This window comes from Solanum stenotomum, chromosome 2 (genome assembly GCF_019186545.1).
Source record: "Solanum stenotomum isolate F172 chromosome 2, ASM1918654v1, whole genome shotgun sequence".
Taxonomy (NCBI): domain Eukaryota; kingdom Viridiplantae; phylum Streptophyta; class Magnoliopsida; order Solanales; family Solanaceae; genus Solanum; species Solanum stenotomum.
In genome coordinates this window covers 26108592-26124312 of record NC_064283.1, presented here as the reverse complement: position 1 = coordinate 26124312, position 15721 = coordinate 26108592, and the positions used below count along the sequence as shown (strand labels likewise).

General features: G+C 40.1%; 1 protein-coding gene across 1 annotated transcript; it reads right to left on the bottom strand.

The window, feature by feature from the left end:
* Positions 1 to 765: 765 nt before the first annotated feature.
* Positions 766 to 1656, bottom strand: LOC125855851 (uncharacterized). Its single transcript, XM_049535528.1, has 2 exons — positions 1226 to 1656; positions 766 to 1174 (listed from the first exon to the last, which is right to left on the bottom strand). The coding sequence occupies exons 1-2, from the start codon at positions 1654 to 1656 to the stop codon at positions 766 to 768; spliced, it is 840 nt and encodes a 279-aa protein (XP_049391485.1).
* Positions 1657 to 15721: the final 14065 nt, after the last annotated feature.

The window sequence follows — 15721 nt, the reverse complement described above, 5'->3', positions numbered from 1 at the left end:
CTACTCAGAAATTCGATGACCTAGAACTATCCCTTCTTTCACCATAAAGTGACACTTTTCCCAATTTATCACCAGATTGTTGTCTTCACACCTTTAAAGCACCTCAGCCAAATGATCTAGACATCGATCAAAAGAGTCACCTACCATAGAGAAATCATCCATAAATACCTCAATAGTTTCCTCCACCATATAAGAGAATATTGACATCATACATCACTGGAAGGTCACTGGAGCATTGCACAACCCAAATGACATCCGTTTGAAGGCGAAAGTCCCATAAGGGCAAGTGAAGGTGGTCTTCTCTTGGTCTTTCAGGGCGGCTATAGAAATTTGATTGTAGCCCGAATAACCATCAAGAAAACAAAACCAACCCTTATTTGCAAGTCTATCCAACATCTGATCCATGAATGGTATAAGGAAATGGTCCTTTTCTGTCCAGCCATTTAGCTTCCGGTAGTCCATGCAGACTCTCCATCCAGTCACGGGACGCATAAGAACAAGCTCATTTCTCTCATTAGGAACCACAATAATCCCACCTTTCTTGCACACACATTGAACAGGACACACCCAACTACTATCTGCAATGGGATAGATAACTCCGGCATCCAACTACTTGATGATCTTCTTTTTAACTACCTCTTGCACATGCAAATTTAATCTTCTCTGGTGCTCAATACTAGGCTTGTGATTTGGTATGAGTTGGATTTTATGAGAATAGATACCAGGAGGGATCCCAATAATGTCCGCAATAGTCCACCCAGTATCTCATTTGAACCTCTTTAACACAGAAACTAAACACTCTACTTGTCGCCCATTCAAATATGCCGCAATTATAACTGGTAAAGTATCATCTTTTCCCAAGAATACGTACCGCAAATGTGATGGTAGAGCCTTAAGCTCCAATTTCGGCGCCTCCTTAACAAACGATCTTGCGGGTGGGGATTCATGATTTTTCATGTCTAACTCCAGCTTCTTTGGTTTCGAACGATATTCGCACCTATCAAGTGCGGCGACCAACTCATCATACTCTTCAATACCATCACTCTGAAAGTTCATCATAACCGCAGCTAGTGCCTCAACACCTAGTCTCTCTTTAATCTGCACCTCAGACCCACTCTCAACTCTATATGTTATCGCAGATACTGATTGGAGCTCACTACTCTGCTTCATAGACCTACAAATATTGAAAGTTGCCTCTTTATTGTTCAATCTGAACTTCATCTACCCATTTTCCATATCAACTAAGGCGCTCCTAGTGGCAAGGAATGGTCTCCCAAGAATGATGGGAACCTCAAAATCGACTTCATAATCTAGAATCACAAAATTCGCTGGAAAGATGAACGACTCCACTTTCATTAGTACATCATGGAGCACACCAATGGGCCTCTTCACAGTTCTATCGGCTATGAGAAGCCGCATCGCAGTCGGTTTTGGATCTCCTAGACCCAACGTCTTGTAAATAGACAGTGGCATCGGATTAATGCTAGCACCAAGATCACACAATGCCTTAGCAAAATGCAACAACCCGATGGTACATGGAATAGTGAAGGCACCAGGATCCTCTTTTTTCTGCACAAGGGATCTTGTAGCAATAACACTACCATGTTGCAATCTGTCATCATCTTCGAAGCTCACTGCCCTCTTCTTTGTCACCATATATTTCATAAATTTTGCATACCCATGCATTTGATCCAAAGCTTCTATCGATGGAACATTGATGGAGAGATGCTTCAACATGCTAATAAACCTACAATATTTGCCTTCTTCAGTCTTCTTCACTAACCTCTGCGGGAAGGGAGGTGGAGGTCTAGGTATGGGGACAACTTTTTGAGTTACTTTCGATTCTTTCTCTGTTGCATTCTCGAACTCTCCACTTACTTTGACCACATCATCATATTTACTATTCTCAATTTCCACCCAGACGACATAGGTGGATCAATGGTTTGCTTTACCCCTTGAGTAGTGACTGCCATACAATGCCCATCATTCTTTGGATTCTGGATGGTGTTGCTAGGAAGAGTGCTAGGTTGACGTGGATTTACTGTAGTTGACAACTGAGTCATCTGCTGCTCAAGATGCTTGATTGACACTGCATGGGCATCAACTTTTTAACCAATACCAGACAAGTCATTTCTCATCTCCTTCAAAGAGGCAAAAGCTTCCTATGAACCCTATATTAGTGATAGAGTTGTTTGATGTATGGGCATTGATTTTATGGGTCAATTTGTGAGTTCACATTGGAAAGTACATTGTTGTTGCGGTTAATTATTGAAGTTTGTGTAATCAATGACATAACTTCCGATGCAAGTGTCTATGATCGTGCAATAGTATAATAACCCAACCAAGGGTTGGGGTCGAGTCCCAAGGGAGTGGTTTCGAGAATTAATAGAAAAATAAAATTTAGTTCTAACTAGTCCTAGCTAAAGGCATTAACGATTAAAAATATTGTAAATTAAAGGGGACCACAAAAGTGTCAAATATCGATTTGGGGGTTTTGTCACAAGTATATCAAAATCAGTAAAAGTAACAAAGAAATCTGTGAATGTGAGGGGATTCTTGGGATGTGACCGGAATACGGGTTAATCTAAATTGTTGGGTACATGCTTTCGATAGAAAATTTATAGAGTAATAGTGACTAGGCTAAGCTATACGTGGGAACAAATTCTCTCTCGAGAAACTTTCCCCGTTTCAAATGGGTTCCTCTCAAACACCCACTTGCCGCATGAAGACCAGCCTACGCCTTACCCCACTCACTCTCTCGAGCTAAGTGTTAGGATATGGGACTAGGGTTCACTCTCTCGAGCTGAACCTCATGTCGGCCCACTCCTTAGGCCATTAATCTAGTAGTCTTGGTTTCGCGACCTCTCTCTTAAGCAAGCCGAAAACACATAAATAAACTTGTATTTGCAACTACAAATTTGTTAAATTCAACCAAAACTACTAGACAAAATCACCATTAAACTACATCTAATCTATCAACAAGCAAGATCCAACAACAATCTTAACTCATATTCGCTAAATCACACCCCAAGAATTGGGATTTTTAGCCACACATCAAGAGATAGAAATTTATACCTAAATGAGCTTGCATTAAAATGGGTATGCAGATTTAAGTCTTGTTACATGCCAAGAATGAAGAATCCAAGAGACCCAAGTCCAAATCCTAAGAGATGAAACCCTCTTCTTCTTCAAGTCTTCAAAACCCTCTCAAACTCAGAGAAAAAATAATAAGTACTAAAATTATATTAATTGTTCTATATTAAAAACTGATGATATTAAAAGTCGGATACTAAGCTATAACTCTCAACCAATATTTATAGTTTTCAAAAATATGTGTTGCGGCGAATTGTTCGGTGGCATTAGTCGGATTCGCCAATCAACTTGGCGATTCACCCTTTGGTGTAGTTCATCGCCATCTTGCACCATCCCTCGCCATCGTCGTGCTCTGGGTCATTGGGTGACATAGTGCTGCTTCGTGAAACTTTTCGGTGATGCGCCGACTGCTCCCTTTTTTTGCCGACTTGATCATTTCCTTCAGGGCTCAATACACTGGAAGAAAAGGTGAAGTGAGAAGTAGTGTCCATGCTTTCCTTCAAACTTCAAATACCTGAAACTTAAGGTTTTTTATCAGAGATAAAATAAGCATTTGAGGACACAATTTCTATCAAAATATAGCCCCAAATGAGTCCAATTTGTGGACTCATCAACATCCCCAACTTAAACTTTTGCTTCTTCTCAAGCAAACTCAAGTTCAACTGTTCAAAAAAGGTGTCTCAAACACTGCTACAAAAGACTCCATCATGAATGCACACAACAAGATTCAATTTACTTATGCAAAGATCAAATGTGCACTTAAAGATTCAAGTTGTGACTCACCAATATCAAAGAGTCTGTTGCTCACAATACTTGCTTCAAATGCAAGTTCAAGCTCAACTATAGTGTTCAAATGCCCTCACAGAAAGAATGATTCCATATTCACACAATGGTTCACGGTTAAAAGCTTCAGAATCAGATGCAACACTCACTCTCACAAGGAAGAACACATTGCATGCTTTCACCCATAGGTTTGCCCGTATTTTCCTGTCAACATTTGTTTCAGCTCACTCAAGATCAAAAAGGTCTTTTTAAGGCTTGTAATGGGGCTGAGTGCAAATGTATGGTCATTTAGGCTCAGTGACTTCCATTCTCATGAACTGTGGTGCTCACAACATTTCCTTTCCTTTTTCTTCATCATTCTCTCTAGTGCTCATAAGTCACCTATTATTCACTTTCCATGGATTGTTTGGGAACCCCATTTCTTTTGCACCTTTATTCCACAACTTTCTTTTTCATTCTTTTTTTTCTTTTTTTTTTTTTATATGGAGGGGTTCTATTTTTCTTAAATCCATGGGTGAGAGGAGACTTTCCTTGCACTTCTTAACTTCCCCTTTTCATTTTACCGCACCCCCAACTTAGGATTTTGCCCTAAGTTGGCTATTCAACTAACTACAATTCAAGAGGATTATAGGTAGTGGATAAACAAAAATTATGGTTTCATCAAGTTTCTTCTAAGGAAAGGTAGGGCTCAAAGGGTGTTCAAAAGAGGTTCACACACTCACAAGGTAGGTCACAAAAGGAGGTATATGTCAAATTGGCTCACACTCTTAGAAGTTGCCTAAGATCATATCAAGAGATAGCATCACTTAGTTGACCGAACCAACGGGGAAAATTCTAGAATATATCATGCATGGTTCAAAGTAAACTCATCACACAAGGCATTGACACTAAAGTCAAACAAGACTCCACACTTTCGCTAGTATGCAACAGTCATTACAAGTGACTAGATTTGATAAATGACTAATCACAACAAGATGCAAAGAGTTCACATATTATCTATGCAACTTCATTTGGCCTCGTTGTAGCCGCGCATTCATGTTTGTTCGATTGAGAGCACTATTTAAGTCATCAATATTGATCAGAATTGAAAATTAAATTTTGCAAAAGAACACCCACATTCACACAAGAGGTGGCAAAATTTTTTTGGACGGATTAAAATTAAAATCATTTTGCAATAAAAAATAAAATAAAAGGAGAGCCATAAGCTCAAACATTCACGAAAAGCAGTGTAAAAATAATTTTTTCAACAGAACAGCCCAAAACAACCCAAATATATACAAAACACGAACACAAATAGCACACAAAAGGTGAGCCTCACCCCTCCACAAATAAAAGCAATTTATCCTCAAATGCAATTAACAAAATATCTGGAATGTAAATTAAAGGAATACGAAGAGGGAGATAAAGAAAAATCATGTCTACACAGTCTCTCCATCTGTCTGGGCATTAGTGCCCGGAGTGTTGTCAGTCTGCTTTAGGTTCTCTTTTTCTTTTCTCTCTGTTTCACCTTCTGTAGCGATGTTTACCTCAACCATTTTATCCAAATCATGAGATGCTCCGAAGGCATGTATCGCGCTAACGAACCCTCGAGCCCACGAAGGGACAACAAGGTCAATGGGAATCCTCCTACTGGGATTTGCTTCCTTGCTTTTGCTCTTTTCAGTTCTTTTGAACTGTTGTGCTCTTATGTGTCTGGGTGGCATGTTTCTTCCTGCAACTTTTGGTCTGGCCATTTCTACAAAGTCTTGAGATAATGTTAAAACATATTTGACAACCAAAACAAAGACTTTCAACTGCAGAAAAACTAGATAATCTATTCGGCGTGCCGCCGAACACATTCAGCGAGCCACAGACAATCCGCCGAAGGTCAAAGTGCAGAAGGAGTTAAGGGTGCAAACAAAGGGAGCTTAAGGTGTCATTCGGTGAGTCGCCGAGTGCACTTGGCGATCCTGTGCTTCTCGTCGAAAGTTACAACAGCCACAACAAATAAAGCAAGATAGTAAAGGCGAGATGGGGTACTTAGGTGAGCCACAGAGTGGTTCAGCGAGTTCGTCACAGCTCGCCGAATCACCTACCGTGCCTACTTTTGACCCAACTTTTTGAAATCGGCCCCGTAATCCCTGAAAACACAATTTAAGCACAAATACCACAAATTTAACCAAGACCCATAACATACGAATACCACCCATCACACATTAACTCGACTAGATACCTCGGAGAACAAGATTTCACCGTTTAATCAAGGTTATAGAATAACAATCGACACTTAACCAATTCTATCAGGGAGGTTTAACAGATCTTAACAATGTCAAAGAATGTGCAAATGAGTACAATGCTGACAAAATAATTACGAGTATTAAGAAACTAACCTTTTGTACTGATCGAAATACTACCAAGAAGCTAGGCGCCAATGCAATCCAAATTCGTGCACAAACTAATGAATCAAAATACTCTAGAAGTGCAAGAAATATAAAATTGGAGTGTAGGTGTGGGTTTTGAACAGATAAAAAGTGAGGGAAAGTGAATGAAGTTGGACTTTTAAATCTTTGACTTGCAAAAATTGTCCAGTTTTTGCCTACTCGGTGACGTTAGTCAAACTTGCCAACTCACTTGGCGGAACGCCGACTGTTTGGTTTCTCTGCCGAAATTTACAGAACCTCTAGTTTATGGGGGTTCCAAACGGCGGTTTCTATCATGATCGCCGACATAGTCGGTGATTCGGCAATGATTTCCAGCGCTCGCCGAGTTTTACAGACTCTAATGTTGAAGATGTCTTGAGTCAAATGGAAGATAAAATTGGATTCACTGACCCTCTCGGCGACTCGCCGACTGGATCTATTGCTCGCCAATCTGCATTTTTCATTCACTCTCCACACTTCCATCTACACAATCAACACACCATTATTTTATCAAAGCAAAAGAAAGTAATAAATGGTTTTGGGTTGCCTCCCAAACAACGCCTTAGTTAACGTCGTGGCACGACGCAACAGCGCCTTCAGGCGTCTTCTAAATACACCACTTCAACCAAAGAAATCTCTTGACAATCCCCAATATATAATTTTAGACGTTGACCGATCACTTTAAATGGAGGTCCTTCCTGATCTTCAACTTCTATGACATAGGTGGTGAACATTCGTGTTACTCTAAAAGGTCCAGACCATTTGGATTTGAGTTTTCCAGGAAAGAGTCTAAGTCAAAAGTTGTGTAACAAAACCCAATCTCATACCTTGAAGTCCCGCTGAAGTATTCGAGCACCATGTCATTTCTTCATCTTCTCTTTGTAGATGGCTGAACTTTCATACGATCTGAGTCTAAATTCATCCAGTTCGTTCAACTGTTCTACCCTCTCGCTTGAAGTTTTTGACCAGTCCAAATTGAAGGCCTTCAATGCCCACAATGCTTTGTGTTCTAGCTCGACGGGAAAATGACAAGCCTTATCATAAACCAATTGATATGGATACCTATTGATAGGTGTCTTATAAGAAGTCTGATACACCCATAGTGCATCATCGAGTTTCCTAGACCAGTCAGTTCTGTTGGCATTAACTGTCTTTGCCAGGATGCTTTTGATTTCCTGATTTGACACTTCAACTTGGCCACTTGTTTGGGGATGATATGGGGTTGCTACCTTGTGTTTCACCCCATATTTGGTAAGTTCCATTGAAAACCACCTATTGCAAAAGTGAGACCCCCCATCGCTAATAATTTCCCTAGGAGTGCCAAATCTTTTGAAAATGTAGCGTTTCCAAAATTGGACAACACTTTTTCCTTCGTTGTTTGGAAGGGCGATGACCTCTACCCATTTGGAGACATAATCTACAGCCACCAATATATATTTATTTCCAAATGAGCTCACAAATGGGCCCATGAAATCGATCCCCCATACATCAAATAGCTCGACTTCCAAAATAGGAGTGAGAGGCAACTCGTACCTTCTAGACACTCCGCCTTGCTGCTGACATTGCGAGCATTTCTTTGCAAATTCATGTGTATCGATCTTTGTATAGGGACAACCAGTAATAACCACTTCGGAGGACTTTAGTGGCAATGCGAATACCACTATGGTGACCTTGTACTGGAGATGCATGGCAAGCATGGAGAATTTCAACTGCTTCATCTTCTGGAACACACCTCCTAATAACATGGTTAACACATTCTCGAAACAAGTAAGGTTCATCCGAAAAGTACCTTTTAACATCAAACATGAATCTCTTTTGTTGGTAAAAGGTCAGCTCATCAGGTATGAATCCACTCACAATGTAGTTTGCAAAGTCTGCATACCATGGTGTAGGTTTGAGAGATATAACAAACACTTATTCATCGGGGAAGGAATTGTCTATGTCGACCTCACGCTCGGCATCTTCCCTTCCTTCCAACCTCGATAAGTGGTCGGCCACTTGATTTTCGCAGCCTTTTTGATCTTTCACCTCAAAATCAAACTCTTATAGTAATAGCACCCACCTTATCAATCTTGGTTTTGCATCTTTCTTCGCCATCAAGTAGCAGAGTGCAGCATGATCAGTGTGTACTGTTACTTTGCTTCCTAGCAAGTATGCCCCGAACTTTTCAAATATATAGACCACTGCGAGCAACTCCTGTTCAGTGACCATATAATTTTGCTGGGCACTATTGAGAGTTTTGCTTGCGTAATAAATTGGGTGAAATAGTTTGTTGCGCTTTTACCCCAACACTACTCCCAATGCCATTCCACTAGCATCACACATTACTTCAAAATATTCAGACCAATTAGGACTGACGATAATCGGGGTGGATACTAATTTTTCTTTCAAACACTTAAATGCGGTCGTACAAGCATCGTCAAAATAGAACTTCACTTCCTTTTCTAGGAGTTTGCATAGTGGATGTGCAATCTTTGAGAAGTCTTTAATGAACCTTCGGTAGAAACCTGCATGACCCAAGAAGCTGCGAACACCCTTCACTGAAATTGGTGGGGGTAATTTCTCAATGACCTCAATTTTCGCCTTGTCAACCTCCAGCCCGTTTTGCGACACCTTGTGCCCAAGAACGATACCTTCATTCACCATAAAGTGACATTTTTCCCAATTGAGAACCAGATTCGTATCCACGCATCTTTGGAGCACTTGTCCTAAGTGTGTCACGCATTCCTCAAACGTGTCCCCTACGACTAAGAAGTCATCCATGAATACCTCCATAGAGTCTTCGACCATATCCACAAAAATAGACCATATGCAACGCTGGAATGTTGCTGGGGCATTACACAACCCGAATAGCATCCTTTTGAATGCAAATGTTCCATAAGGGCAGGTAAAAGTGGTTTTCTCTTGGTCTTCCGGCGCAATAGAGATTTGATTGTAACCGGAATACCTATCTAAAAAGCAATACCAACCCCTTTCTAATAACGGGTCAAGAATCTGATCCATAAATGGCATAGGGAAATGGTCCTTTTCGATCCATGAGTTAAGCTTTCGATAATCCATGGATACTATCCACCCAGTCACTGGTCTTGTCAGCACAAGTTCTCCTTTTGCATTTGTGACTACGGTTATACCTCATTTTTCGGTACATATTGCACCAAACTTACGCACTTACTATCCGCAATAGGGTAGATCACTTCCGCATCTAGCCACTTGATGATCTCCTTTTTCACCACCTCTTGCATTGGAGGGTTCAATCTCCGTTGATGCTCCACACTGGGTTTACATTCACTGTCAAGCCGAATCTTGTATGTACATATGCCAGGAGGAATTCCTACTATATCAGCTATTGTCCATCCAATAGCTTTTATATGCTTCTGTAATACTTCAATGAGTAATTTCACATGCCTTTCAAGAAAATCGGCTGCGATAATCACTGGTAAAGTATTATTGGCTCCTAAGAAACCATATTTTAGATGAGAGGGTAGGGCTTTTTACTCCAGATTCGGTGGTTCTTCTGTTGATGGCTTTGCATGAGGACTTTCTTTGTTTTTCAGGTCGATATCCAACTTGATTGGATTCCTTGAATACACTCCTAATCTTGATAAGGCAGCCACCACTTTCTCATATCCTTGAACTTCAGATTCATCATAATTGGCAAGTACAGATTCAAGGGGTTCATTCTTGCACATTAAATGGCTCACACTTGCCACTACCTCATCTATAACATCCTCAGTGGACACCACATGGTTATTATTTGGTTGTTTAATGGATTTACAGATATTGAAGGTCAACTCATCATCGTTCACGTGGAACTTTAATTTCTCGCTTTCGACATCCACCAATGCTCTTCCAGTAGCTAAGAATGGCCTTCCCAAAATAATGGAGATTTCAGCATTGATCTCGCAATCTAGAATCACAAAATTAGCCGGAAAGATAAACTGATCTACTTTTACCAATATGTCATGGAGTATCCCTATGGGGTGCTTGATTGATTGATCATCCATAAGGAGTCTCATTGTGGTTGCCTTTGGTTTACCCAAACCAAGTTGCTTGTATATTGCATAGGGCATCAAGTTAATGCTTGCTCCTAAGTCGCACAAAGCTTTAGCGAATTGGAGCATGCCAATTGTGCACGGGATTGTGAATGCCCCAGGATCTTCTCTCTTGGTGTTTGACTCATTTTTCATAATTGCGCTGCAACTATGGGGTACCTCGATCATTTCATACTCCAAGCTCATTTTCTTTGTAACCAGCTCTTTCATGAATTTGGCGTATCCCGACATTTCCAACAATGCTTTCACCAGGGGAAGGTTAATTGATAGGTTCTTAAATACTGACAATTTTTTTTTTGAACTTCTCATCTTCATTCTTCTTTTTCAAACGTTGAGGAAATGGTGAAGGTATTTTGGATAAAGGGTGCGTGACTTTTGGAACTTGAACATGTTGCTCTGCATCCTCTTATGGTTCTTTGGCAATGTTTTATGGAATAGGCAATTCTCGTTCCTCTATACCCTGGCTCTCTTCCTGCATTCGAGGGTCCTCATCCTCCATCACATTCCCTCTTTTATTATCTTCCATCAATGTCCTGGATGATAATAGACTCAATTGACCTTCTAGTGTTTTGATGGCATCAACATGAGAATTCACTTTACTACTTAGTGATGAAAAGTCATCTCTCATTCCTTTTAGCAGATCATTAGAGCCTCCAACTTTATCAAGTATGCGTGACAATAGATCATTTACCCGAGGACTACTTGCACTCCCTTTTGATTTTGGGCTTTCACTCAATTGGGTACAGTCTTCCTCATGGTCATCTTGCTCAGCCCAATCGTGGCAATATCTCCTTGGTTCTTCACTCCTATAATGGTTCTAACCTTGATTTCCGCCCCATTGTTGATAGCGTGGGTGGAAACCCTCCTCATATCTTGTAGAGTTCCAACCTTGATTCTCCCCCGGTCTTAAGTAACTAGAAGAAGAACGCTCCTCAACTCGAAATACTCTATGCGTCCCCTTCATGTGCTCATGTATCACTTCCATTTGAGACAACATCTTTTTGATGTTTTCGTCCCTTTCTCTTTCTTTATCGAGTTGTTCTTGCGTTAATCTGAAGCACAGTGAGGAAACTTGGTCATCTTTTGTGTACCATGCTTGATTAACTCTAGTCATGCCATCTAGGAGAAATGAGGCTACTTCAAATGATTGTAACATTATTCCTCCTTGCACCAGCTGATCAGCTATCCTTTTAATAACCGAATCCAGACTACAGTAAAAATATCGGAGCAATAACTCACTGGCAATCCATGTGTTGGACATTTTCGCAAAATTCTCTTAAATTGTGTCCATGATTCGTGAATTGGTTCGCTCTCCTTTTGATTAAAATTTTGAATGTCGTCTCTCAATTTCATCATATTTTATAGAGGGAAGAATCTTTCATGAAAATTCGTAACCAACTCCTCCCATAACTTTATGGAGCTCTTTAGAAGCTCGATCAACCACTTAGTGGCTTCCTCAGTTAATGATAACGAAAATAAGCGCAACTGTATGCATTTTTGCGATAGATTCTTGAATGACAGAGTGGTGCACACTTCTATGAAGCTTCATATATGTTCATATGAATCTTCATGCTCTAACCCTCCATATAAACCTCTTGAATGTATGAGATGGAGTGTAGTGCTAGTAACTTCAAATGTTGCATTTCCGTCTGCTTGTGGCATGCAACTTGCTTCTATCTCACCCACTTGGGCAGGGTTGTACACACTATTAATATCATCAATATCATCTCGATGAAAAGCATCGACTCCTATTTGGCAGCTTTTTTCGCTGTTCACACTCATATGGCTGTTGAAACACACAAATACTCAAAACAAAACTAAAAATTAGGAAAGTAGACTACAACTACGAAGAACAAAAATTCTACTAATCTAAGAATTCTCAAATAACACCACTCCCCAGCAGCGGCGCCATTTTGATATTTTCGTAATTAATGACACAACTTCCGATGCAAATGTCTATAATTGTGCAATAGTATAATAACCCAACCAAGGGTTGGGTCGAGTCCCAAGAGAGTGGTTTCGAGAATTAATAAAAAAATATAATTTAGTTCTAACTAGTCCTAGCTAAAGACATTAACGATTAAAAATATTGTAAATTAAAGGGGACCACAAAAGTGTCAAATATCGATTTGGGGGTTTTGTCACAAGTATAGCAAAATCAGTTAAAGTAACAAAAAAATTTATGAATCTGAGGGGATTCTTGGGATATACCGAAATACGGTTTAATCTAAATTGTTGGGTACATGCTTTCGATAGAAAATTTATAGAGTAATAGTGACTAGGCTAAGCTATACGTGGGAATAAATTCTCTCTCGAGAAACTTTCCCCGTTTCAAATGGGTTCCTCTCAAACACCCACTTGCCACATGAAGACCAACTTACGCCTTACCCGACTCACTCTATCGAGCTGAGTGTTAGGTTATGGGACTAGGGTTCACTCTCTCGAGCTGAACCTCATGTCGACCCACTCCTTAGGCCATTAATCTAGTAGTCTTGGTTTCGCAACCTCTCTGTTAAGCAAGCCGAAAACACATAAATAAACTTGTATTTGCAACTACAAATTTGTTAAATTCAACCAAAACTACTAGACAAAATCACCATTAAACTACATCTAATCTATCAACAAGCAAGATCCAACAACAATCTTAACCCATATTCGCTAAATCACACCCCAAGAATTGGGATTTTTAGCCACACATCAAGAGATAGAAATTTATACCTAAATGAGCTTGCATTAAAATGGGTATAAAGATTTAAGTCTTGTTACAGGCCAAGAATGAAGAATCCAAGAGACCCAAGTCCAAATTCTTAGAGATGAAACCCTTTTCTTTTTGAAGTCTCCAAAACCCTCTAAACTCAGAGCAAAAATAATAAGTACTAAAATTATATTAATTTTTCTATCTTGAAAAACTGATGATACTAAAAGTCTGATACTAAGCTATAACTCTCAACGAGTACTTATAGTTTTAAAAAATTTGTGCTGCGGCGGATCATTCGACGACATTAGTCAGAATGGACGATCAACTCGGCGATTCGCCCTTTGGCGTAGTTCATCGCCGTCTTGCACCATCCTTCGGCATCATCGTGCTCTGGGTCATTGGGTGACATAGTACTGCTTCACGAAACTTTTCAGCTATGCGCCGACTGCTTCCTTTTTCCGCCCACTTGATCCTTTTCTTTAGGGCTCAGCACACTGGAACAAAAGGCAAAGTGAGATCCTTCGGCGATCCTCAGGCCTTCATTTTCTTCGTTCTTTTCAGCCTTCTCATTCCTTTTTGCAAAGTAGTGTCCATGATTTCCTTCAAACTTCAAATACCTGAAACTTAATGGTTTTTATCATATATTGAGATAAAATTAGCATTTGAGGACACAATTTCTATTAAAATTTAGCCCCAAATGAGTCTAATTTGTGGACTCATCAATTATGTGTCGAAGTGGGTTGAAGCAATTGCGCTCCCCAACAATGAAGGTAAAAGTTTCACCGCATTCTTGGAAAAGAATATCTTCTCCAAATTTGGTACACCTAGGGCGATTATTAGTGATGGAGGTTCCCACTTTTGTAATAAGTTGTTCAAGGTGCTACTTGAGAAATATGGTGCCCGCTACAATGTAGCCACTCCTTACCATCCGCAGACTAATGGGAAAGTTGAAGTGTCCAACAGAGAGATCAAACAGATTTTGGCAAAGACTGTGAATGCTAATAAAACAGATTGGTCAAGGAAGCTTGATGATGCTTTATGGGCCTATCGCACTACATACAAGACTCCCATAGGTATGTCTCCTTACCAACTTGTATATGGGAAGTGTTGCCATTTACCGGTAGAGCTAGAGCATAAGGCTATGTAGGCGATGAAGAAGCTAAATTTGGATTGGGGCGCCGCATCTAATTAAAGAATGAATGACTTGAATATGCTTGATGAGTTTCACCTAAAAGCTTATGAAAGTTCAGCCTTGTACAAAGAAAATATGAAGAGGTATCATGATCAAAGAATTGAAAAGCGAGAATTTGTTGTGGGTGATCTTGTGCTTCTATTCAACTCTAGGTTGCGCTTATTTTCAGGCAAACTCAAGTCCAAATGGACCGGGACATTTTTGCTCATAAAAGTGCTCCCCCATGGAGCGGTTGAACTTGAGAACAATGAAGGAACAAGGTTTATGGTAAACAGGCAACGGATCAAGATCTATCTGGAAACGCGGAAAGTGTGCAAGAAGTTGTTGAGGCCTAATAACTTGATGAAGTGTGAGTAATCAAGAGGCATGTGTCTTGACGCGACATTAAATCAAGCGTTGCTTGGGAGGCAACCCAAGATGTAAAATCTAGCCAATAATAGGTTCTTATTTTCTGTTTAGTAGTTTTCTTTGTTTAGTTGCTTCTCTGTACTCATTTAGATAGTTGTTTTATTTTTGTTTTAGTGTTGGCTAGACATAGCATAGGGTCCTGTCTAAAAAAGTGTCCAGAAAATGTAAAAAGAAAGGGCTAATGGTTGCTACATGTACAGGGGCGAAAAGCAGAATCTGCAGAAAAAAGTCTGGTGCAGAGGTCTATGGACTCCATCGATGGTCTGTGGTCTATTCCACGGACCGTGAATGGTGTCCGTAGATCCCAGGTAAGGTTTCTAAATTGTCTAAGTATGAATGTGATCTACGGTCCAAATCTACAGACCGTAGATCACCCATGAACCGTAGACAGGGTCTCATGGGTCCAAACCCTATTCAACCTGACCCGACCCGGACCCCTCCTATTTAAAATCCCCCAATTTCAAATCATTCCCACTTCCCTCCATTTACTACCAAACCATTTCTAAACCTCCCAATCCCTTAGATCACTCCATAACTCCCCAATTAATCTTCCCTTTCTTTTCCCCACAATCCCAAATTTCCTTTTCTCTCCAAATTCCACTCATCCCCAAAACTCCCCAAGAGGTCTAGTGTATGAGTTCGGTGCATAAAGGCAAAGTTGTGGTATCAAAAGCATCGAGTCATCACACAATCACCCCACTCCAACTACTTGTAAGGTAATATACTTTCCCCTCACTTTGAATTTCGATTCATTAATTGATTGTAGAAAGTCCGGAATTGGGTCTTGACCTTGGGCAAATTAATAAATGAAATTGTATGCTCAATTAGAAGTGAATGCACCCTTGGGACGATAGATTGTGATTGTGTTGCTTTGTTATATGTAAAAAACAATGAAATATAAGTCTAAATGTAAGTTTCGACTTAGGGTTCCTTATCTTGCAGAAAATACCTGTAAAATTGAGCAAATGGGAACCCTTAGAATGACGAACTAGCATAATTTATTTTGAAATACATGATTAGACTAGGATATTGTTGAATATGGCAAAAAAGTGGGCTTTCAATCGAAGCATGTTTGAGACCTGGCACATATCCCATC

Excerpts from the sequence above, each read along its gene's own strand:
- LOC125855851 (XM_049535528.1), bottom strand. The coding sequence starts at position 1,656 with ATGGTGACAAAGAAGAGGGCAGTGAGCTTCGAAGATGATGACAGATTG. Across the intron at positions 1,175-1,225 it reads TTAGTTGATATGGAAAATGG|GTCTATGAAGCAGAGTAGTG; the intron begins GTAGATGAAGTT and ends CAATATTTGTAG.